Source organism: Zootoca vivipara, chromosome 6 (genome assembly GCF_965207765.1).
Source record: "Zootoca vivipara chromosome 6, rZooViv2.hap1.1, whole genome shotgun sequence".
NCBI lineage: Eukaryota > Metazoa > Chordata > Lepidosauria > Squamata > Lacertidae > Zootoca > Zootoca vivipara.
The window spans coordinates 61,475,212-61,500,762 of record NC_142589.1 but is presented as its reverse complement, the minus strand read 5'-3'; the positions used below and the strand labels follow the sequence as shown (position 1 = coordinate 61,500,762).

Here is a 25,551-nt window from a genome sequence, read left to right as displayed (position 1 = left end):
AAATCAATCAGCAGCCTCTCAGCTCCAGCCAACATGCCTCCCCACACACCTTCAGCTACAGACTGCATCTCTTCTTAGTTTAAGCCCTTCCCCTGCCCACCCCTGCTCTGGATCTCTCTAGCTACTTCTTCCTTTTGAGTGCCTTGCAGCTGAGCTCCTGGGTCACTCCTGAAACCTTGTAGCATCTCACCAAGCAGGGCTCACACTTTCCTTTCCACAAAGACTTCTCACATACTCTGCTTGAAGTTGTTTCATTTCACTGAACCACTGGTTCCACTGCTTTATCTGTTGTTTGATTTGCTGCTGGATTTGCTGTTGGATTTGGCCCAGCTGCTCAAGGGGTGTCACTACTCCTCCCTCCATTTGGGCTCAGGTACACCTAGTTCTCAGCTTCCCCTGCAGGAAACACAGATCCCACTTCTAACACCAGGAATACATGCCAGCCCAATTTCCACAAGCAGTCCAAGAGCCCAGGGGTTGCAGGTGCGCTTACCAGGATCCATGTTCCCTTCGGGGACAATGAAACACAAGAGTGACTTGTAGTGTCTTTATGACATGTGCTTTTATTTGCACATACAGTGGTACCTTGGTTTGCATACGTCTTGGTTTGCCTACGTTTTGGGTTACAAACATGTTATACCCAGAAGTGCATGTCCCGGTTTGCAACCTTTTTATGGATTACAACCCTTTTTTTGGATTACGAACAAAAAAAATTTGGAGGCTCCATTGGCAAAAGCGCGCCTTGGGTTACAACCTGTTTTGGTTTACAACGGACCTCCAGAATGGATTATGATTGTAAACCAAGGTACCACTGTATATACAAGCTATACAGTTGTATATACAACCTACACCTAGATCAGGCATCCCCAAACTTCGGCCCTCCAGATGGTTTGACCTACAACTCCCATGATCCCTAGCTAAGAGGACCAGTGGTCAGGGATGATGGGAATTGTAGTCCAAAACATCTGGAGGGCCGAAGTTTGGGGATGCCTGACCTAGATGGAGGGATTGCAAAGCACTCACATCCTATGAGGGTCTGGCTTCCTCCTTAAGGACAGCATTGGATTCAAAGGACAGCAAAAAGCCATCCTCTGGATTTCTTAGTTCCAGCCTATCATCCCCAAATCACATGGGAGTTCTGCCCCTCCTTCTCCCTAACCGACTCCAAGGAGCTCCCCGCCCACAGCTGAAACCCCAACCTGGCCTTTGTCTGCTACCATTGGCCTTTGCCTCTGCTACTCAAAGGGGGAGGGGGAGGGCTCCACCTCTCTGCTGGGCAACAGTATTTGCATCCCCAGACTGTTCTTAATGGTCCAGTACTCTGCTCTCTTTGTTTCTTGCCAATGGCCCATTTTCTTTCAGGTCACTTTCTGAGCACAGAAAACTGGTTTGGCCTGTCTTTTTGACACTGCTAGATTCAGCACCTGCCAGCTTCCCTTAATACACCAGGCACTGATTTGTTCATTGTTATAACACATTTAGGGGTCCCCCCCAAAACATCATAACCTCATAAATAGTAACATTTCTGGCCTTGCAGGCATCCCTGCTTCATGCACAACTATTTGCTAGAATGCAACTACCTATGCTGAAAAATATCATTCCTGTCCAAGCTCTGCTTTTGGGCAGTTTCACATTATGGACTGTGCCTCTCCCAATTCCTACATATCTTCTTGCATCAACGCAAAAAGTTTGTAGGAAAAAATCACTGCAAGTCCCAGGGCAAGTGAACAGCTCCCCGCCTGGGCCAATCCTAGGATTTTATGGCTGGAAGGGATCAGAAGGTCACTAACACCCACTCTTAAAGCAGGATTATCCATCTATCAGCCCTGCCCACACAAACCAAGTTAACTCCAGTAATCCTGATCACACAACATACCGCATACAGAGAGCCAGAGGGAACAACTTATATTCAAATTCCCTCTGTGACTTGGCGATATGGCTCAGTATTTCTGGCACGCACAGGGCACAATCCCTTTTGTCCTTAAATGGTTTTGCGGGGGGGGGGGGTTAAGAGAGTTCAGACAGAAGGTATATCTGCAGCTGGGGGGGGGGGAGAAACAACATCAAAACTTTATTTCTTGTATACTGCCCGAAAACTGTTGTGTTATGGGGCAACATGCAAATATCTTTAATAAATATGATCTAATATTTATTTAACATTTAAATATGAATTAAATATTGCTTCTGGAGGTAGGTGTGGGGGATGGTTGAATGTTGATTGTTGCATAAAATTTTTAAAATAAATAAATAAAAACCTAGCGAAAACCATTTGTGAAATGTCACTCCAAACCATGAAATGCACAGTGGGTGGGGGAAATGAAATTCATTCCATCTCCCCATGGAATTGTAATTCTAAAAAAAAGTAGGAGCTACTATGGACCTCTGATGAATGATTTTTAATATCCACAAACAATGCCCAGAATTCCTCAGGGTGGGGTTCAGTGGGAGAAGCCAAGATTATTAAAAACAGTATGAAACAAGACAGAGGATGTAAAATACATATGTACTAAGATCAACAATGCTTCTTAGTATGTGTGAAAATGGCACTAAGGAAGCGGCAGTGACAAAGGGCAAGGGATGATGAAAGCCAAAGTGCTTTGTTTTCTTGAACTATTAAGCGATCGGTAAAGGGATGTGCATTCAGCTACACAGCAGTTGTGAAGAAATTTCACTTATTCTATTTTCTTGAAAGTAGCAATAAAGATGTAGCCTGGGAGGAGTAGTACTCCCATCATTCCCCCCCCCCCATTTTTTTTACCAAGCTTCTCAACTTTTGTTAAGCTTCTCAACTTTTGTTTGGTGTCAACTTATCAAGAAAAAAGAGAAAACCTACTATCTCCTGCTTGCTTTTGGCACTGATAGAAATTCTGGATCCCTATGACTAAAGAGCAGGAGGATTCAAACAACTTAAATGCCACATTGTTTGTAACAAATGAACAAAAAAAAAACCAATATCACTTTGCATTAAATGCAAGCCCCATTAAACACCCCCACCCAGAAGGCAGCCAAGCTGCGTTGTTTGCAGACCCGAGTCAGGAAAAAATGCACGGCTGCCTGTCCAGCAGGATTAATGAATAAATCCCAAGCATGACAAAAATCTTGCATGTCACAGAGGCTGGCACTAACCTTTCTCCTGGTTACTGGAGTAAGATTCCTGATACCTAAAGTTTTTTTTAATAAAAAAAACCCTTTGCACTGGAAGAAGAAAGCAACCACTCCGCCAACTCAATAGCCATCACAGATTGCTACTCTCCGTATCAGGTCAGGCTGTTGGTACCATATTGTATAGCACAGATGGGGTCTAAGTAGACCCACTATCCTGCCACTTTGAACAGTTATGCCTTCCCCCAAAGAATCCTAGGAACTGTAGCTTGTTATGGATGCTGAGGGTTGATAGGGGACCCCTATTCCCTTCACAGAGCTATCATTCCCAGAGTGCTCTAAATAACAGTCAGTCCCTCTTTCCCAGGGAACTATGGGAATTGTAGCTCTCTGGGGGGAATGAGCTATCCAGAAGACCATCCCAAGGAAGGCCCAGAGCAGTTTCCATGTTTCCTGACAGCACTCTGCCCGATTTGACAGAAACAATAAGAGGATTATTTCTGTGACCACCCCCCCCCCCCGGTCCCCCTGCCGCAACTTGTTACTTGATGCTCTGGCCTTTTCCATATAGCATGGGTAGCACGCAGGGAACGAGGGACAAGCTGAACACAAAGCCTGACATAACACTAGGGGAGGCAATTAAACAACTGCGGAGTGATGTTCTGAAACAGAGACAAGAATGAAGAGTTGAAAGGGTCACCAAGCTGGAAAAGCAAATAGCTTCCCAAGAGTTTAGACAGGCAAAGACCTACATTTTCCAGGCTTGTGTGGCAAAGGTGGTTCCCCACTTGGGCGTTGTTAGCTGTGGGCCTGGGAAATGTGTGCCCCGAATCTTTATCTGAGCACTCCAAGCATTATCAAGCAGGTAATACACTTTAGGGGAAAACTGAACAAGTGTTGATCTTGATTACTGGGTAGGATATTAATTTGGGGAAATCAATCAATTTAGGATGTTATCCAGAGATTGGAGGAAAATGAATAGGAGTAATTGAAGGAGGGTTGAACTGATTTGGAACAGGAAATTGGGAGAAAATGAACCAAAGATGAACTGATATGAGGTGGGGCAAAAATTAAAAGCATACCTGGGGTGATTTGGACATGAAATTATTTGGCTTGCCTTCTGTGACATTTAAAGGCTCAGCCTGCATCCATGCATATAAATTAGCACTTGCATGTTTTATGCATTTCTCCCCCTATGGGTTCATGCCCTTTTTTAAAAATGACCTAACAATGTCTCTGCTCCCCACACCAAGGTGCCACCAAGACACAGTCCTCCCCCCGCTGCACAGAGATTTCTTAATTTTTTTGTAAGCTAGTAAATCTGCCTCCATGCCCACATGTCATAAGGAAGAGCTCACTGCTATTTTGAACTACCCTAGAACATTTCCCATGACATTTAACAGCATGAGTTACACTGAACTGTAATTCGTGAAGCTGGAATTGGGGGAATTGTTGGTGGAACCCAATCATGGGAGTTGCTGCTCTCAGCTACACTCCAAACAATGCCTGCACAAAGAAGAAATGATAATGTGAGAGCTGTTCTATGGCCAGTTTATAGGGTCAGCAAAATCAAAGTGAGATTATACCACCTGCAGCTGCAGATAGTGGGGATTCCATGTTTGAATGTTGTGTGCACAGATTCCTCTTTTCACATAGGAAAAATACCACATTTTGGATGTTTATGTGAAAAGTAGACTTCACCCATTTGCCTATCACGCGACCACCCTATTTGCAGTGCAGAGGCCTCAGGTTCAATTCCTGGTATCTCCGAGTAGGGCTGGCAATGCCCCATGCCTGAAAACCTGGACAGCCCCTGCCAGTCAGTGTGGACAGTACTCAGCTGGATGGACCAAGAATCTGACTCTACAAGGCAACTCCCTACGATCCTCCCTAAACATGCAACCCTGCACTTACTGCTTGAAGTAGCGCTCTCTGGGAAAAACATCAGCACTGAATTCTGTGGATTGTATAAACTTAAAGAGTTCCCTAGATATCCAGAATGATGTGGGAGTGTGTGTTCACAATGTTTCGGGGCTGTGCCACTTGGTGCTATGGTGGTGGTGATGGAAGCTTATGAATGCTTTGCACTTAAAACAAAACCAAAAAACCTCTGTACAGAAAACTAGCACATCAGAGAGAAAAGGTTTTGCATTGCCCTCTTGCAACATGCAGTTCCTCACCTGCAGTCTAAAGTAGCACAGTCCAGAATCCCCCATACCTTTCCCTTGAATGGCTCTCACTGTCATGCTAATCCCCACACCTGTCATCTGCCACACTTACACAGAGCACAATCATTTCCCCTCCTCATACTCATCTCACACCAGGCAGGCAGCCAGAGTTTCCAGCTTATCCCAAACTGAGAATATAGATATCATTCCCCTGTTATGTGGTGAGTAAACAAACAAACAAACTCTCTTTCAGCAACAGGTAGGTAGCCGTGTTGGTCTGAGTTGAAGCAAAATAAAAAAATTCCTTCAGTAGCACCTTAAAGACCAACTAAGTTTATATTTTGGTATGAGCTTTCGTGTGCATGCACACTTCTTCAGATACTCTTCAGATATCTGAAGAAGTGTGCATGCACACGAAAGCTCATACCAAAAAATAAACTTAGTTGGTCTTTAAGGTGCAACTGAAGGAATTTTTTTATTTCTCTTTCAGCAGTAAGGACAATAAAGAGGACCCCAAGTCCAGAGTGGCAAAGTCCCAATCTGTATGGAGTGGTGCCCTTTGGATTGCGTAAATGCAGGCATGTCCAACAGGTAGATCACTGGATGTCTGCGATAGGTCACTGGTAGATCATTGGCTCCCCCCAAAGAAGCTGAACTGTGGCTCCCCTAAAAAAATTTTTACCTCCTCCCTTTCACCTGAATCCCCCCAAAATGGGCCTTTTTCCTTCCTCAACTTTGACCTGAACCCCCCAAAAGGGGGTAGATTACTGCCAGTTTTTAACTCCGTGAGTAGATTGCAGTTTCTTGGGAGTTGGCCACCCCTGGTGTAAAGGATCCTACTCCAAAAGCTTAGTTAACCTAAGGGTCAACTCAGCCCTTAGGGCTACTGTTGTTTGTGACAGAAAAGACTGCCAGCCTTTACTTTAAATGTCACAGTATTTGAAGGAACTGAATTATTTATTTAATGAGGCAACATTATTCTTTTGAAGCAAAGAAAAGAATTGGAGGAAACCCACCTACCCCCACAGGGCAGTCTGAGACAAACACAGCAGGGTGCATTTCTTCCTTTTTCCTTTACCTAATGTAAAGTTTAACCACTCCTTTGGTTATTGCATTGAGCCAAATGGTTAAGAATAAATAGTAATAGAGAAAGTAGTGATGCTTTTAAACAAGCACATGCTGGCAAAACCAGGTTTGAACAGATCAATGGCTGTTCCAGTTGTGTGTGTGTGTGTGTGTGTGTGTGTCAAGTCAGTCCACCTGAAAATGAATTGTGTATTTTGCACATCAAGGTCTGCAGAAAAGTCTTACAATAAAACTGCAGTTCTCATAAGTCTAGCAGTATCTCAAACAACGTAAAATGTTCTAGTTACAGGTAGGTAGCCGTGTTGGTCTGAGTCGAAGCAAAATAAAAAAATTCCTTCAGTAGCACCTTAAAGACCAACTTAGTTCTTAGTTGGTCTTTAAGGTGCTACTGAAGGAATTTTTTTATTAACGTAAAATGTATTGGCATTTTTGCCAATCAATAGGGTAAACTAGATACAGTAGTCAACAAAGAGAATAAAATGTGACATTCACACTCCTTTGTATCCTTTCCTTCCAATACAAGGAATAACTATAAGACAAAACTCAAATCTACAAATAATGCCACCCCACATTAGTGCTTCTAGGCTGGGTGGATAGGGAAATGGTGTGCTACATGATTATGACTAATATTACACACCCTTGTACATTTTGTACGCAATTTAAAAATCCATTGTTCTTTAACTTAGTGAAATGTCCTTCCTTCCTTCCTTCCTTCCTTCCTTCCTTCCTTCCTTCCTTCCTTCCTTCCTTCCTTCCCTGACTCTCATGAGCCATTTCCTCTTTCTCATTCAAGAAGCACCCTGGGTGCCTTAATTAACATAAATCGAAGCACTGTTTAGGACAGGGATGGGGCTCTCCAAGCCTGGGGGCCAAATGCAGCCCTTTAAACTACTCTATCTGGCCCTTCTCGAGGCCACACCTTCTCCTAAGCCACACCCCTCACCAACTATACCTTCCTACCTCGAGTTATTGCTTGGCTGGAATGTCAATTTGTTGCTTGCTTCACCCATGTTTTCCTCTGGACCCACCCACCACTGGTATGTGGCCCCAGCAAGATCTCCCAGATGGGAATGTGGCACCTGAGCTGAAAAGGTTTTCCCACTCTCAGTGTAGGCTTCTAATTCTTAAAATTTATAAAAGAAGCAGAATGCTCATGCTCACGTGGCTGGCCGTAGCCAGTATGGGCCACATAATCAGCCCTGCTAGCTTCTTCTAGTCTTCACAGTAAGTAAGGAGATATTCCCACTTTCCAGGCAATAGTCTCAAATTGTGTTTAATACTCCTGAACCAACAATCTAGGAACCCCTGGACACACTGGCCTAGGGCACTGGCATGCAACAGGTGGGTCAGGACCCACTACTGAGTCACAGTCTGATCTAAGGTGGGCTGCAGCAACAGCACTACCAAACTAAAAATATGTGGTTAAAATAAAAGGGTCCCCAAATGCCTGGTGGGTCCAGGTCTGAAAAGGTTAGAGCAGCCTTGCAAATCAGCTCACAAACCTTACTAACCAGGAAAAAAACGACACACCTACCGTATTTGGGCTACCCCTCTGTAAATTGTTAACCTGTGATAAGCTTTATTAGCAGGCCGGCTTTATCATTAGGCAGAGAAAGGCAGCTGCCTCAGGCTAGAATTTTAAATACAACCTCTTCAAAATAACACTACCGCTATGCCTTTTAGTGCTCCACCCTAAGGTTCACCTTAACAGAACAACACACACACACACCCAACACACCACCCACATAAAGCCCTGATCAAAATTTGCCTTATCTCTGTCCTAAGTGAGACTGAGACTATAAGCTTACACTTACAGCATCGCCTCCAGATTCTGCACGGCATCAAGCACACTGCAAAGCATTAAAGGAGAACTGTCAGGGTTCCTTGCAACCAGAGCACCAGTATGCCATTGGGCACAGTCAGCCATTAATCAGCCCAATCCTATGCACATTTGATTCAGAAGGAAGTTAGGGCAAGCAGAAGGTCCCAAATTCAATCCCAGAAATCTTCATTTAAAAGGTTCAGAGAGCAGGATATGAGGAAAGCCTCTCCCTACCCAAGACCCTGGAGAACCACTGGCAAGCCAGTGTGGAAAATGCTAAACTTGAAGGATGGATAGAGTCTGAATTCTTCATATGCTCATGTTTCCCCTTTGGACCAAGATACTGCACTATATAATAATAATAATAATAATAATAATAATTTATTATTTATACCCCGCCCATCTGGCCGGGTTCCCCCAGCCACTCTGGGCGGCTTCCAACAAAACAGAAATTCTAAAATACAGAGATCCATCAAACATTAAAATACAGAAATACATCAAACATTAAAAGCTTCCCTAAACAGGGCTGCCTTGAGATGCCTTCTAAAGGTCTGGTAATTGTTGTTCTCTTTGACCTCTAGTGGGAGGGCATTCCACAGGGTGGGTGCCACTACCGAGAAGGCCCTCTGCCTGGTTCCCTGTAACTTGGCTTCTCGTAGTGAGGGAACCGCCAGAAGGCCCTCGGAGCTGGACCTCAGTGTCCGGGCAGAACGATGGGGGTGGAGACGCTCCTTCAGGTATACCGGACCGAGGCCGTTTAGGGCTTTAAAGGTCAACACCAACACTTTGAATTGTGCTCGGAAACGTACTGGGAGCCAATGTAGGTCTTTCAAGACCGGTGTTATGTGGTCTCGGCGGCCGCTCCCAGTCACCAGTCTAGCTGCCGCATTCTGGATTAGTTGTAGTTTCCGGGTCACCTTCAAAGGTAGCCCCACGTAGAGCGCATTGCAGTAGTCCAAGCGAGAGATAACTAGAGCATGCACCAATCTGGAGAGACAGTCAGTGGGCAGGTAGGGACTCAGCCTGCGTACCAGATGGAGCTGATAAACAGCTGTCTTGGACACAGAGTTGACGTGTGCCTCCATGGACAGCTGTGCGTCTAAGATGACTCCCAGGCTGCGCACCTGGTCTTTCAGGGGCACAGTTACCCCATTCAGGACCAGGGAGTCCTCCACACCCGCCCGCCTCCTGTCCCCCACAAACAGTACTTCTGTCTTGTCAGGATTCAATCTCAATCTGTTAGCCGCCATCCATCCTCCAACCGCCTCCAAGCACTCACACAGGACCTTCACCGCCTTCACTGGTTCTGATTTAAAAGAGAGGTAGAGCTGGGTATCATCAGCATACTGATGGACACCCAGCCCAAACCCCCTGATGATCTCTCCCAGCGGCTGCATATAGATGTTAAAAAGCATGGGGGAGAGGACAGAACCCTGAGGCACCCCACAAGTGAGAGCCCAGGGGTCTGAACACTCATCCCCCACCACCACTTTCTGAACACGGCCCAGGAGGAAGGAGCGGAACCACTGCATGACGGTGCCCCCAGCTCCCAAACCCTCTAGACGATCCAGAAGGATGTTATGGTCGATGGTGTCAAAAGCCGCTGAGAGATCCAGCAGAACAAGGAAACAGCTGTTACCTTTGTCCCTAGCCCGCCGGAGATCATCGACCAGTGCGACCAAGGCAGTTTCAGTCCCATGATGAGGCCTGAATCCTGACTGGAAGGGATCCAAATGGTCCGCTTCTTCCAGGCGTGCCTGAAGTTGTTCAGCAACCACTCGCTCAATCACCTTGCCCAAGAATGGAAGATTTGAGACTGGGCGATAGTTGGCCATATTGGCCGGATCTAAAGATGGTTTTTTAAGAAGCGGTTTAATAACCGCCTCTTTCAGCGGGTCTGGGAAGGCTCCTTCATGGAGAGAAGCATTTACCAACCCGCGAAGCCCATCGCCCAGCCCTTCCTGGCTAGCTTTTATAAGCCAGGATGGGCAAGGATCAAGGAGACAGGTGGTTGGTTTCACTCGTCGAAGCAGCCTGTCCACATCCTCGGAGGTAACAGATTGAAATTGATCCCACAAAACTTGACTAGACAGGACTCTAGCACTCCCCCGCCCCGGCCCTGCTCCCACGGTGGAGTCTACCTCTTCCCGAATCTGAGCGACTTTATCTGCAAAAAACTTTGCAAAATCATTGCAGGAGATCATGTGGCCCGTACTGGGCCCGGATGGAGCAGGTGGTTCCGCTAAATTGCGAACCACCTGGAAGAGTCTCCTGCTGCTGTTTTCTGCAGATGCGATGGAGACGGTGAAGAAGGTCCTCTTCGCTGTCGCCATTGCCACTTGGTAGGCTCGAAGTTGAGCTCTAGCCCGTGTCCGGTCTGATTCAAAATGAGTTTTCCGCCACCGGCGCTCTAGCCGTCTCAGCGACTGTTTCATCGCCCTCAGCGCCGGGGAAAACCACGGGGCTGTCCGGGCTCCATGCAATCTGAGAGGGCGCTTCGGAGCCAGACAGTCAATAGCGCTGGTTAACTCCGCATTCCAGCGGGCCACCAGGGAATCAGCTGAAAGGCCATCGACATGGGATAAAACATCCCCTACCACTCTCTGGAAGCCAATTGGATCCATTAAGTAGCGGGGGCGGACCATCCGAATCGGTCCCACCTCCCTGCAGAGGGGAAGGGTTGCGGAGAAGTCCAGTTGCACCAGAAAGTGATCTGACCATGGCACTTCTTTTGTTTCGCTTTTACTTAATGTCAGATCACCAACATCCATAGAGGTGAACACCAAGTCCAAGGCATGTCCGTGGCTATGAGTTGGGCCAGACTTATTCAGGGACAGCCCCATGGTGGCCATGCTTTCCACGAAGTCCCGAGCGGCTCCTTGTAAGGTCGTGTCGGCATGGATGTTAAAATCCCCTAAGACAACCAAGCTAGGTGTCTCCAGGAGCACATCCGACACGGCCTGAAGCAGCTCGGGCAGGGAATCCTTGGTGCAGCGGGGAGGTCGGTACACCAAAAGGAATCCTGTACTGCCCCTATTGCCCAACTTCCAGAACATGCACTCAGAAAACTCCGTCTTACCAATAGGACGCCTGGTGCAAACTAATGACTTCCTAAAAATCACTGCAACCCCCCCTCCCCGCCCAGATGGCCTGGGTTGCTGTGCATAAGAGAAACCTGGTGGACAAGCAGCGCCAAGAACGGGCCCACTAGCTCATTCTTGTGCATTACAAAAGGCCTGCAGAGCTTCATTGGTATCCTAGCATGGGGAAAAGATTGAGACACCTGGGACACATATTCACCATACATTTAAATCACTCTTATACCAATAATGTTGGGAAATTGTAGCTTGTTAAGGGTGCTGAGAGTTGTTAAGAAAGAGAGTTGTTCCCTCACAGAGCTGCCATTCTCACAATGCCCTGCCTGGCCACTCTGGGAATGGTAGCTCTGTGATGGGAAAAAGGGGGTCTTCTAACAACTCTCAACACCCTTAACTACAGCTCCTAGGATGTTTGTTGGAAGCCATGACTGTTAATGTGGTATAAGACAAATATAATATACAGATGTGGACCTGGTCTGCAGTTACAGCAGAATGAGAATCCTGAACTGTGCCACTTAAAGCACTTTGTCCCTACCTTCATATAGGAATGGCACAAACATTCCTTACAGGTCAAAGGGGAGCAAGGCTCTGCAGAGCATTACCATTTTATAATGTCCTACTTGCATAAAGTCCCCCCTGCTGCCACATTGCAGAGTGGGAGAATTCAGAAGTGCATTCTGCCTGCAGTTGAAAGTGGTGTAAGTCCAGGGCCAGCAGCCCAATACATTTTCCTGCCTGAGGTAAAGCGCAAGAAAGCACCCTCTCATTCTTCATAAGAAGCCAACTTGATTTGCTGTTGAATTTTTATTCAACACCAACAATGCCATCCAGTGAGCCAGGGGGCAGCAGGCTATGATTATTCTTATTCTCATAATAATAATTACTCACCCTTCACTGTAAGATTCCAGGGCAAAACAAAAACACAATATTAAAAACAGTTTATAACAACTTACAGTCACAGAAATAAGGTGGGTCCTAAAAAATATACCACTCAAGTGTCAAAAGCCAGCATAAAGAGATACTTCGCTAAAAGCTGTACAGTATAATGAAGATACCAGAAGCACCTCTGTGCTGAGGGGGTTCCACAACTTAGAGGCTGCCACAGATAATTCACTATCCTGGGTCACTGCCACCCCCAAACCTCTGAAGGCAGTGGAGCAACCAAGTGGAGCAAGCCAATCTTAACACCCAAGATGGTTTTGTAGGGGAGGAAGTAGACTTCCCTTGGGCACTCTCTAATATAGCCCATCTTTCCACCACAGGCCTCTACCACTGCATACATACACCCTAGAGAGGTCACTTTGGTGCTGCTAATGCAGCTGTTTGACTTCACCCTCAGAAGTGCACTCCATTGTCTCTAGAGACAGATGCCAACAATTACTTGCATGTGCAGACCAGATGCCTGATGAAGATGCCTGATCATTTGACAAAACACCTTTCTATAACAAAGTAAAAAATGCAGGGGTTGGCACCCTACCAATCCTGGTTTGCAGGACTGTCACCCAGACCCTTCCTAGGTGACAAGCCACACCATGACAGACAAGAACACAAGTTCATAGTCTCAAGAGCAAATGTGGGTTACTAAGTTTAGAATGTTTGACTAAGATCCGAGAGGCAGGTACAAATGCCCATTCAGCCATGAAATTCACTGGGTGATCTTGGGTAATCTTTGGCAATTCACCATCTCACAAATTAACCCACCTAACATGGTTGTTGTGAGGCTAAAACGGGCTATCCTGATCCCTTTAGTTGAAGAGTGGGATAAAAGTGTCGCACATAAATACTCAGGACACAATTTCATTACTTTGGATGAATCACTGAGCCCTTCTCAGCCTGGCTCACCCTCCTCACAAAGCTGTAAAAGCTTGTATTTGCATTCCTATGATAGAAAATGAATTCTAAATATATGGATTGAGAGTTATGTGGGTTCCTTGCCTTAGATGTTAAAACATTACCACTTTGGGGTGGGTGGGGAACACTCCAGTGTGTTTAGACTGCTAACCTGCTGCTTCAGAGAGACGCAATCCAATCCCCCTCCCCACTTTCCACCTGCCTTTCTATTTACACCAGATCTTACCACACAGCTGTTTCAGGCAAGCATTAAATAAATTCTACCCTAGTCAGGCCTGGAAGCCCCTATTATTCATACCTTTGGAGCAAAGCTGGAAGTTGTCTTTTAAAATAGTTTGAGCCAGAAGTTTTGAGATTTCTTCTTTTTAAACACCCTTCTAAGGCCCAGATGCAAATCCACAAGGATGCCATTCCTCAAGGGGGCAAAGTTACAACAACCTTGGTGTGCCAAGGTAAGATCAATGCAGTGCATTAATGCCTCAACCTCACGGCAGAATAAATAAAATCCCCTCCAGGATTCATAATGTTCAGACTCCTCCTGCTCTGCTTAAAGAGAATAACTCAATCGTGTCAGGACAACTGGAAGTCTGCTTGTGGGCATGTTCAACCGATGATCAGGAAAAGCAATCCTCTCTCTTCCTCCTCCCCCCCCCCTTCAACTCTTTTCCAACCGGGGAAGGAAGGAAGGAAGGACCTAACCATTAGCTGCAGGTCTCCGACGTAACATATAAAGCTACACATTGATCGGCCCAATGATGAGGGTTGGGTTACTTTTTAATTGCAGGAAAGAGCTTTTTATGCAGTTTTCCAGGAGAGGCAAGCAACCGCTTTCATTGGGCCAAATGACAACGATAACGAAACTTATACATACAATCAAAGAGAATCCGATTGTGTGTCAACCTATGCAGTGACTTTTGCAATGAAGGGGGGGGGGGAGCGCTCAACACACTGCCACCCGCTCCCCAACTCACAGCAGCCCGACGACCCAATCCCAGCCTGCAAATAAGAGAGCTGGAACACGCGTGCTCTCGGTCCTTTGCGCGGAGGCGCAACGAGGCGACAGGCGTAGACGCCACTCCTTTGCAGGCAATCCTGGGGAAAAGTCACCAGGAGACCTTCGCCCTCCGAGGAAAGGCAGGCAGGCCATGCCCCACCGCCGCCTCCTTCGACTCACCTATCGCCCCTCTCCCTCCCTCCTCCGGAGCCCCACCGCCGCCACCTCTCACCTCCGCGTCCAGCTCCATGTCCACCAGCTCCATGTCGGGCCAAGGTTCCGCTCCCAGCTGGGCAAGCGGCATTGCGGCTGCTTCCTCGGAGCCCCGAGAAATCCTGCAAGTCCGGCTAATAGGGGATCTCGATCTCTCCTTATTCCGCCTCCAGCCGCGCTTCAGGCTTCTTTACGCGCGCTGCGGCGGAGCTGTGAGTAGGGTGGCCGGGCAGCCAGGCGCCGCGCTCGACCACAGCCACCCTTCGCCTCTCGGCGCTGCGGGCTACTCGGGTGCCCGAAGACTTTCTGCGCCGCCGCTTGTTTCCCACCGCTCCACCAGCACACTCAGCGTCGGGCTCCGCTCTCCCCGGGAAGGAGGAGCTGAATGCCGGCCCCTGGCGCCTTATTGGCTGCTCGGCCTAGCGGGGAAGAAGAGGGCGGCTACTCCTCGACTCTGGCTGAATCTCCGGCCCAGCCCGGGGCCCGCTCGCTCCGGGGAAGGGCGGGGAGGAGTGAGAAAGCCCACCTCCTCGCAGCTGCTCCAGGTAGTAGTACCTCTCGCTTCCCCGCAGTCCCTCCTCCGTCCCCTCAAAATGCTCCCGCCGTCGTAAATTCCCGATTAAGTCATCCATCCGCAATCGCGGCCGCCGCTCTGGCGTCTTCATCCTGCTGCGTGCGATCCTAAACATGCTTGGTAGAAAGTCCGTTGCCTGCCTCCTGCCCGCCCATCCATATTAGATATCATGGGACTTAAAGGTAAAGGTAAAGGGACCCCTGACCATTAGGTCCAGTCGTTCTTCCGTGTAAAAGGGCGAAGCAGTGCGCTGTTAGTGGCAGTTCGATCCTAGCTAAACCGTGTTTGCAGGAAAGCAAGTCCTGTTGAATTCAGGGGTGGGGGGAGACACTGGGTGTTACTCTCAAGTAAAGAATCTTAGCTTGAGAATCGCGTAGGTTTGATAACCTCGTAGAACCAATTACCAGCATTCATTTCCTGTTAACTAACACGCTTCTTTTTAATGACTAACATGCAGTCCTGTACAGATTTACCTGGGAATTCATTCACATGGGGCTTTAAAATAGACCTGAATAGGATTGCACTATTCCTGTAGGGCAGCCTTTCTAGCACACTACTGCAGCTGGAGTTTATGAGCGCTGTAGTCCAAAGCACCTGGAGGGCACCAGGTTGGGGAAGGCTGATGTAGAGCTAGGAGAGTGGGGATGAACTTTTTGCAGCCACATGACAATGGGCCACATGACAATGGGCCACATGACAATGGGTGTGTGTGGCCAGTGGCAAAAGTGGACAAAATGAATGCAAATTTTATCTGTGTGCTAGTTTCTACAAACACACCCCTCTCTCCTCTATCCAGGCAAGAAATAGGCATTATCAGAAATCAAGGAAACATTTTGGCTACGTGAAAACACTCAATGAGCATGCAAAGCAGGGCTGGTGAGGGGTGTGGCTTCAGAGAGGGTGCAGCCTGTGAAGAGTCCAGAGAGCCCATCAGACCACATTGGGGTCCTGGAACCTGAGGTTCCCCATTCTTGGGCTAAAAGGTAAAGGGACCCCTGACCATTAGGTCCAGTCGTGACCGACTCTGGGGTTGCGCGCTCATCTCGCATTATTGGCTGAGGGAGCCGGCGTATAGCTTCCAGGTCATGTGGCCAGCATGACAAAGCCGCTTCTGGCAAACCAGAGCAGCACATGGAAACGCCGTTTACCTTCCCGCTGTAGCGGTTCCTATTTATCTACTTGCACTTTGACGTGCTTTCGAACTGCTAGGTTGGCAGGATTCTTGGGCTAGGATCAAGTAAAACAGGATCTGAATCCCTGCTCAATCATGAAGCTCATGGAGTGATCATGGGCCAATCAATGTATCTCGTCTTAACCTGCCTCAGAGGGTTATTGTAAAAATGAAATGAGAAGGAAATCAGCCATAAATCTTACCATTTCCCTGGCTGAATGTTCTTGAACCCTGATAATGCCTCATTGCTTGCTATCTAGCCTCAGGACTGTCCCCAGAATGCCGTATTTGCCCTGCTGCATGCCCTCTTTGTGGTTTTGCCTGGCTGAATGTGTTTTTGAATTGTGCAGATGCTTCATTGCTTACGTGTGTGTGTGTGTGTGTGCGTGTGTGCGTGCGCGCGCGCGCAAATCATCAACTTTTGCATGGCTGCAGTGTAGCCCACGGTACAAAAGTAGAAGTCACATCCTTGTTCTGACCACCACTGGCATGTGGATCCCGAAAGGTGTCATACAAGGATATGTGGGTCTCAGGCTGAAAAAGGTTCCCTAACCCTAAGTACCCCCCCCCCGATTTTCCTCTGAAATCCTAACACAGGGGGGGTTAATCCTCTTTGACTTGAGGGCCACACTCACTCTTGGCCAACTATCTGGAGCATGCACACCAGTAGCAAATGAGACCATCCCACACACATATACCCTCTGTAGCAGATGCATGAAGATCAGTTCAAGAGGGCATTTTTTGCCCCTCCCCCACCACACATCACTTTATCAATCTGATGACCGTAGGTTAAATTTGCATTCCCACCAGGGTGCTGGGTTGGTCAGGGATGCTTAAACCTCTTTCTCCATCAAAGCAGAGCATCTAATTTATTTATGTATTCTTTTTTCTGCTGCACCAAACCTGGTGGGAACTTTGGGGGCTATTAAGAATTTGCTTGGGAGGTGGCAGAAGTTAAGGACTAGTAGCATGGTAGGTCTTGTGGAAGGGGTTACCCTGTATCTAGCCATCTTATTGCAGTCATACGCTAGCTTTCCCAAGTCACAATGAAACTGAATGACCACCACTGCCTTTGAGCAGCAAGCAGTCTTTATATGAAAAGTATTTCCCACAAGTTAGGGCCCTTCAGATTCTTGGAATGTGAAATGCTGACTTATTTTTAAAGAGGGATGCAATGCCAAAGCTTTGCAAGGCCTGGACCTTCATCAATATTTCTAGCCAACAGAAGTTGCCAAAATCTCTTTGGTTTGGTTATTTAATTGCTAGGAAATCTCTGACCCAGAGGTCAGGACTGCCCACTGTAAATGTGGGAAATATGTTAAAAATAAAACAGTTTCCTTTCTATTTATTCAAAAGTCACCAGATAGGTAGGTGCACAGTAACCAGAAGGAATTGCACCACTGCAATGTCAAGGTCACAGTGCGAGGTTAATGGCCAACATCCACAGGGATCATGTGTGCAGCATGGCAAAGCATGCCCAATACAATTTAAAAACTGGAGGAAAATCTCTGCTGTTCCTTCTCCACCCCCTCATTAACAGACTTGCCGCAAGTATTTCATCCCAAGAAAATTGGCATATTGACAGCATACCTGACAACGGTAATGGGAAATTAAAATATCAGTAGTTTTAAATATCTTAATTTAAATTGCAAGTGAAGTATGACACCCTTGTTCTGGCACATCAGAACGGCATTGGAGCCATCAGAGCAGGACTTAGGGGCAGAAGACTAGGGCCCCACTCAGCAGAATGAGCTGGAGGGCCCCCCCAAAAATGTTGCAGGGCTAGCTTATCACAGTTCTGAAGCAATACACACATTACCCTCCGAAAAGCCTCCCCACCACAACCAATAGTATTAAATCTGTAAGTCTAATACTGTATTCTGAACAATGCTAGAAAGACCAAGCAAAAGGGTGATGCATTTACACTATAGCATTATACAAAAGTGGAAATAATCCAATTGTCAAGTTACCTGTGGTGACTACTGAGGGTTAGTTCCAGGGAATCAGGTAGGAAACCTTGGCAGATCAGAATAGAATTTGTGCCTTTCCTCTTGCAAGTAGTGAGTAGCAAATAGCCACCGATAAGTGCAAGTTTTATGAAGAGGAGTTGAGGTCTGCAAAAGAAGGAGGGGAGAAGCAACATTGTGGAGTGTTCCTGTTCAAGATTCCAGCTAGCCATGCCCTTTCCCACAGTACTCCATGCCGTTCCCCTAAGGGCTTCCATCTCTCCCACCAAAATATGCTTGCTGTTGTCTGCCCACTGAGCATTCAGGCCTCCTTAGGCTGTTTCTGGAACTCTCCCACTGCTGCTTCAGTTCTTTTTCTCAAGTGTTATTGTACTTCTGCAAACCTTGAGGTTCTCCTAAGCCTGCCAATCCCTCTCTCTCTTGCATGGATGGTGTTGTGTTGGTTACATAAGGATTAGCTCTTAAGAGAGTGAGTTGTCACAGATTGTGCTGCGTTTCATTTCATTGCCATTTGGCCCCACTTTCTTCTTCATATTAATGTGTATCTGTGTATCTGTCTGCTAACTAAGGATAACACTTCATGCACCTGGCAAAGTTGGCACTAGTCCATGAAAGCTTCTGTTCATCTTTAAGGTGTCGCAAAATGCTTTGATGTGTTTGCTGTAACAGACTATCCCCTCTCAAAGCAACCTGTTACTGTGAGCTTTGCAGGTTACAAATGTTTTACTTGTGTTTCCATTGTTGCTTCTGAATGTGTAAAATACTGATATGAGCAGAACGATGCCAGTTTGGATAGCTACATCATGGCATGCAGAGAAAAGAGGAATAATGCTACTGGGGGGGGTGCCTCTTCAGTAGCACCTTCCCTGTAATGAAATGATGATATGCAAAGAACCTCTTGTAGAGGAGCTTGTGTTTGCTTTTCATGGAGACTAAAATGAACCAACTACAGCAATAACTAACAAAAAAAAGAGAGGGAACACAACAGGAACAGTGCTGCCATTCACAGGCACGTCTGCTCCTTTGATGTAAACAGAAAGGAAAGAACGGCACTTGGAGACATCAATGAATGCAATTAAAAAAATAAAATAACAAGTGACACCAGCTGCTGCCTCTGGAGCAAAGTAAATGAAATTCCAGGATGGTATGACTTTAAACAAAAATGCAAAGAGTGAATGCCTTGTAAATTGTTGATGTGAAAATGACAGTTGATAAACTCATGGTGGTGAGTTAACAACAATCATTTCATCTCCTGCTTTTCAGTTCTCTTCCAATTTCCCACTCCTCTAGCATATAAAGCAGAGTGAAAAAGAGGACAGGAGTTTGTGCACCTTTATTAGCTGTGTAGAAGAGTAGATTTCAGTGGTGTATCACCCCTGTAAAGGCCTCATTGAGGATGGATGAGAAATCACCTCTTATGTAGTCTCCCATTTTTATTTTAAGACATTTCTCTTGCATGATGTAGTGATGATGTGTGTGATTATAAAGGAAGGAAGAAGCAACCTACCTACTTGTACATATTCCACCATTCAGAAAATCCTGAATGAGACACGTTAGCACTGTTCAAAGAGCCCTGCTGGATCATGCCAAAAGTCCATTTAAGTACAGCATCATACCACTCGCAGTGGCCCACCAGATTGCTTCCAGGAATACCACCACCTGGACAGGAAAGCAGTAGTCCTCTCCAAATGTTGACTCCCTCAGCAACTGGTATTCATCGCAGAGGTTCTCTGTTTAGCCATGGTGAATGTGATGGCCTGGTGCAAAAGAGGATAGGGCTCATGCACCTTTAATTATAGTGTAGAAAAGGGAATTTCAATAGGTGGTGTTTGCCTGACAAGTAGCACCTGCTATAATCCCCTCTTCTACATAATTATTAAAGGTGCAGGAGCCCTGTCTTCTTTTGTACCCGGAGAGCTTAAAATTGGTGACTAATAGCCATCAAAAGATGTAGGAACATAAGAACAGCCTGCTGAATCAAGCCAATAGCCCATCTAGTCCAGCATCCAGTTCTCACAGTGACCAAACAGATGCCTAACATATCCCACATGATTACCCCTTTTGTACTCAATACAGTACATCACATTCTAAAGCAGGCTTCCTCAAACTCGGCCCTCCAGATGTTTTTGGCCTACAACTCCCATGATCCCTAGCTAGCAGGACCAGTGGTCAGAGATGATGGGAATTGTAGTCTCAAAACATTTGGAGGGCCGAGTTTGAGGAAGCCTGTTCTAAAGCAAAGGCAGAGAACCCTTTTCAGTCCAAGGGACACATTCCCTCATGAGCAACTTTCCAGGTACCACATGCCAGTAGTGGGTGAGGCCAAAGCCAAGAATAGGTAGGAACGAGAGCAAAAGTGGGCAGAACAAAGATGTGACTATTACCTTTGTAGAGCAAGCTTTGTTGTTGGCATCCATCTGTCTCAGGGGACAATGGAGGAGTATGCCTTTGGAGGTAAAGTCAAACCATTGGAGTTGCATTGCCTGCTGTAGCTATAGAGACTGATACAGGAGAGACATGTTTTGTTGCAGCTGGGGCAAATGAAGGCGTCCAGTTGTGCTCATGCAGGTGTACCATGGCAATTCTTCTTTCTTTGCTTCTCCCAGCAGTCATTCCTCCCCTAGTCACTGCTGTGGATACACGACCTGACCGATTGTCTCCAGGTGCAGGAGCAGGCTACATTCCATTTGCAAACATCTCTCAATCCAGGCAAGTATTATCAGAGTTCAAGGACACATTCCAGCCAGGGAAACACATTCAGCAAAGGAGTAGAGCAGAGCCTGGAGTGAAGGGCCTGACAGAGAGGATGAGAGGGCAGCATTATATATGCAGATCAGATATTTCTGTGCATTCCCAACTCTTATTCCTAGAGAAATGGGAAGATTGATTGGCTCTTACAATAGGGAGGCAGAGTTGGTGAGGCTGGCTTTGAAATGGCAAAACCTGACCAAGTTATACTTCCCAAACCACAAGTTTCTAAAGCAAATGAAGTTTCACATTCACAGTCTCGGTATCAGAGGAGAGAGTCTAAGAAATTTAAGTGGCAATGCTGAAGAAATGGCCTCTCTTCCTGGGGAGGGCAGAGTCAGTTTCCTAGCTTATCTTCCAGCCCTGATAATAATTACTGAAATCCTTTGAAACATTCAAGAATGCATTCCCACTGCATGTGATTGATGCTATCAGCAAGCAATATTTAATGCCGGAAGACATCCAACAATGGGGTTCTTGTTTACTGGCCTTTGGCACTTCACCACTGAAAATAGGTACACCACTTTGACAAGCAAATAAGGTGCTTCCACAAGTGGAATAACACTCTTTTAATGTGTTTCATGTAATATATCACTTTTAAAATATCAGTTTCTCAGCAGAACCAGAAGCAAAAGTGGGCAGAGCAAGAGATGCCAGGAAAAGCACATGTTTACATTCGAATGATCAGGTTTGTAGGTCTTCTGAGGGAAGGAGAAAATACACAAAATTACCATTGCTTAGGATGTAGAATCTGCTCAGTCTACAAAAACTGTATTACTGGGATAATTATAAGCCCCAACTAAAACATGTTTGAATTTCCAGTGCCATCTGGATAACCATCAAAAACATCCAGTTGTTCTTCATGCTGTATAAGCTGCAGGAGTTGCAACCAGCCCTTGGATCCCACGGTATGGTCTGAAGGTATGAGGGACCATCACCTGGCTGAAGCTAAGCAGATCTAGGCCCAGTAAGTGTCTGGGTGGGAGAACTTCCAGAAACTACATATATGCCATCTTAGTCTCCACGATGGAAGAAAAGTGATATATAAACATTAAGAAAAACAATAAATAGAATAATAGAATCCAGCTATCAAGGGCAGGATCTGGAGACAGATATTTCATCCTATGAATTTCCATTTGGAGGGGAAGAAAAGTTGTCCTCCTGATTGCTGACCAAAACTTGGGGAGGAAATGGGTCCAAGAACTGGGAAAAGAAACCCCTAAACTGAACACATGAAAGTGCCCTTTCCTGAGTCATACCAGGGATCTATGCAGACTACATGTTCTTCCACATACAGTCTATTCATGGTTACTCAAAAGTTCCGTCATAGGTTCAAATGGTAAAGACTCCCAGGAAATTCTATAAAAGACTTCAGTCTCTCATAAGTTGAAGCTTTACTTCCCAGGCCCTTTCTACCAACTTCTACTCCTGTACTGGCATATGGTTCTGCCTAAATATTCTGAATTGTGGGAAAACTCAAGAGTTGCTTAATGAGAAAAATTACAAATTTGTGTAATTATTTCTGGTTTTGTGCACATTCCTTGTTGTTATTCCACAACTTCATTTGTCAAAATGCAGAGAGAATAGTTCCCAGACTCTTAATATACATACTCCCCTGCTAACAAATAACTGGTTCTTTTTTTCATTTTCCAATTCTATGGCACAGGCACGGCTGTACACGTGTACCAAAAACATTGCCATGGATCACATAATTTATCAGATGTACAAATCCTGTGCAAAAGAATAAATTGTACAAAGCCAGCTGCAAAAACCCTTGTGGGAAAATGTTGTGCCTGGTTTTAAAAAGAAAGGAAGTATGACATCCCCAGTGATGTCTCCAGCTTAAGGCAATCTATTCAGCAGCCTGAGGCTGCAGATTTAAACAGCACCAATTTATTTCTTGACCTGTCATAGATTCCATGGTGCAGCTTCTTGCAGAAATTATTACACCAGAATCTACTACAACATGGTTATTTCAGGGAGGTTTGTTCCCTTTCCATAAGTCCATTATTGTATCTCTTGCTTAAAATCATACTCAGAGACAGAATTCTTAAGGGATGTGGTGGTTTCTTCTGTGCTGGGAAATGTTTTCAGCTGTGTTTGATCCATGGTTGTGTATCATTGGTAGCTTGTCCAAAGCAGACCCGAAGGAGTGTCTCCACCCCCATCGCTCATCCCGGACACTGAGGTCCTCCTTTGAGGGTCTCCTAGCTGTTAGCTCACTGCAAGAAGTGAGGTACAAGGCCTTCTCAGCAGTGGTACCCTCCCTGTGGAACACCCTCCCATCAGATTTCAATGAGATAAAGAACTACACAACTTTTTGAAGACCAGCCCTGTAACAGAAAGTTTTTAATGTCTGGTGTTTTAATATGTACTATATGCTGCCCAGATGGGCGGTGTATAAATATTATTATTATTATTATTATTATTATTATTATTATTATTATTATTATTATTTGTATACCGCCACCCTCTGGACCACACATGGATCTCCCCAAATGTAATGCCAAACAAACAACTGCATGGATTGTTTTTATTCCCAAAGCATTTTGATATGTTAAATATTTATCAAAGAGGGAATCTTACTCATTCTTAAAACATGATAAGGCATGGCTCAGAAAACTCTTATAGCAGCTATCAACTCAAGAAGGTTATCTGAATCATGAGAATGCAAATGTGAATTTTCTAAATAAATAGTTCTTCTTTTCTGCCAATTAGTGCTAACATTTTTGTAACCCAGAAAGCACTTGCCTTGCACAGCAAATGATTTGAAAGTGGAAGGCAAGGGATGGGAAACCAAGTGTTGTTGGACTCCAACTCCCAGCCAGCATTGTCAAGGTTCAGAGATTATGGTAGTTGTATTCCCAACAGCATCTGGAGGGCACCAACACATTGGCAACCCGGGACTAATCATTGACACGAGTCAGCCTCCCCCAACATCCAGATGTTGTTGGACTGCAACTCCCCAAATCCCTGGTCATTGGTGATACAGTACTTGCTGAGGTTGATGGGAGTTGTAATCCAAAAGATCTGGAGCGCACCAGGTTTTGGAATGTTGGCATAAAACAACTTCCATAAAAGATGGCTACGAGTGGTTACAAAATTAAAAGTGGATCCCAAAGCTGGTCCTGGGTTTGAAAAGATTGAGCTGTACTACCTTGAGCAGTACAGAGGTATCAGGGCTAAGGTGTTGTTCATGTTTGGCCCTGGATACTTTCTACTGCAGATAATACATCTCACCACTTGGGCAGGATCACATGAAAAAGGCACAAGAGGGAGGAGTCAGAGGCACTCCCTTAGTTCAGGTTGGCTAGGAGCGAGCATGAAAACCTTACTTTATTTAACATTCCAGGAGTTTCCTGGTGATCCCATCCAATCCTTTGCACTGAAGGGCGCATACATGTTCTGATTGTTTGATTATTATTTTTGTAAACCAACTCAGGAATATGAAGGGCAAATGTTTAGCCTAAATAAATAAATAATACTTACAACTCCTCTCTTGCCTCTCTCTCCTATCTCACCCAGCTCCTGATCAGTGGTATAGTAGAGGGAGAATGCAGTTCCGTCTTTTTTCAGAACAGGAGCAAAGACGTCATCTGCTGGAGCACCAGGGTAATTAATAGACCCCAAGGAGACTTTCAGGTTGCTGCTGCTGTTTTAATCATCATAGTGGGTTACAAAAGAGGCCATCAAAAGATGAGGCCAGTTTACTATTCTGTGACTGTCAGCTGTTTAATAAAGGTCGGTATTTGGATATGTGCTGCTGCTGCTCTTTGATGTGTGCATATAATGGATCAGTGAAGCTGCTTGCATCTTTGGACCATTCTTGGGGGTTTGGTTAAGGGACTGTTATGATGACCTGGATGTCAGAGTTTTCTGTGACACTTCTGCTCTTGAGTAAGAGTTAGCATGGTACTAATGTACTCCTTAAACCGGGCACCCCCAAACTTTGGCCCTCCAGATGTTTTGGACTACAATTCCCATCCTCCCTGACCACTGGTCCTGTTAGCTAGGGATCATGGGAGTTGTAGGCCAAAACATCTGGAGGGCCGCAGTTTGGGAATGCCTGCAGTTTAAACTGTTTACAGAGGCATTAATGATACATACAACCTAACATCAAGTTCTTCCATTAGCAGACTTTAGACTGGTTTGGAGAATCACCTTCCAGGTGACTAGTAACAAGGCACAGTAAGCTTCAGGCTTGGGTGTCTCCCCCTCCCCCTCCCCCTGACTCCCCCTCCCATAAGGTGCTGGTGGAGGCTCCCGAGGGCAGGTTGTTCAAACTGCCAGAGGGGAATTTATCTAATGTTACTACCGGTACAAGTTGCTCATTCCACCTGCACCTAGCCCTGCAAGTGTTTCCCTTCTTCCTTCGCCCTTCTGCTCTCTTTGTGTCTAACTTTTGGAACCTATTCTCTTTCTCTAGCCACATTTTTCTCTCCCCCTGCCCAGTTCAATGACTTGGCCTCCCCACCACACCAGCAAAACCCCAATTTTGCAAATGTCCAGGACTCCAGTTCCTTCGCTTGAGAGGTCCTAGCAGCCACAACATGTAGTAAGGGACCCCTCCAAGCTGTGCACTGACCCATCCCTATCAGGTAACCAAGGTGGCTGCAACACTAAATAAAGCTTTCATTAAATTTGTTTCAACAAAGGCTAGAGCTGAAGTAAATCTTAATGAACCCTTTCCCCCAGTCCATCTTTCCCAAGCTCCACCCCTCTGGCCTGAAAACTGGATCTTAAAAGGCTAATCCCCT

At 45.9% G+C, this 25,551-nt stretch overlaps 1 protein-coding gene and 1 long non-coding RNA gene across 6 annotated transcripts in view; one reads left to right on the top strand and one right to left on the bottom strand.

Annotated features, from left to right (window-relative positions):
* RPS6KA1 (ribosomal protein S6 kinase A1) overlaps positions 1–14,774 on the bottom strand; it is an 87,846-nt gene extending 73,072 nt beyond the window's left edge. The window contains exon 1 of one of the 3 annotated variants that reach the window (XM_035121090.3): positions 14,354–14,774. In XM_035121090.3, the coding sequence (XP_034976981.3) occupies positions 14,354–14,425 (72 nt within the window). In that variant the 5' untranslated portion in view covers positions 14,426–14,774. The remainder of the gene's footprint in view (positions 1–14,353) is intronic. The other 2 variants (XM_035121092.3, XM_088672361.1) reach the window with 2 other exon arrangements.
* Positions 14,774–24,550, top strand: LOC148685368 (uncharacterized). 3 transcript variants are annotated; one of them, XR_015950616.1, is made up of 4 exons: positions 14,774–14,882; positions 20,653–20,755; positions 21,617–21,761; positions 24,320–24,550. It is a non-coding gene; the product is annotated as an uncharacterized LOC148685368 (long non-coding RNA). The 3 variants fall into 3 exon arrangements; XR_015950618.1 differs by having other exon boundaries at positions 14,777–14,879; positions 20,656–20,755; XR_015950617.1 differs by having other exon boundaries at positions 14,829–15,090.
* Positions 24,551–25,551: the final 1,001 nt, after the last annotated feature.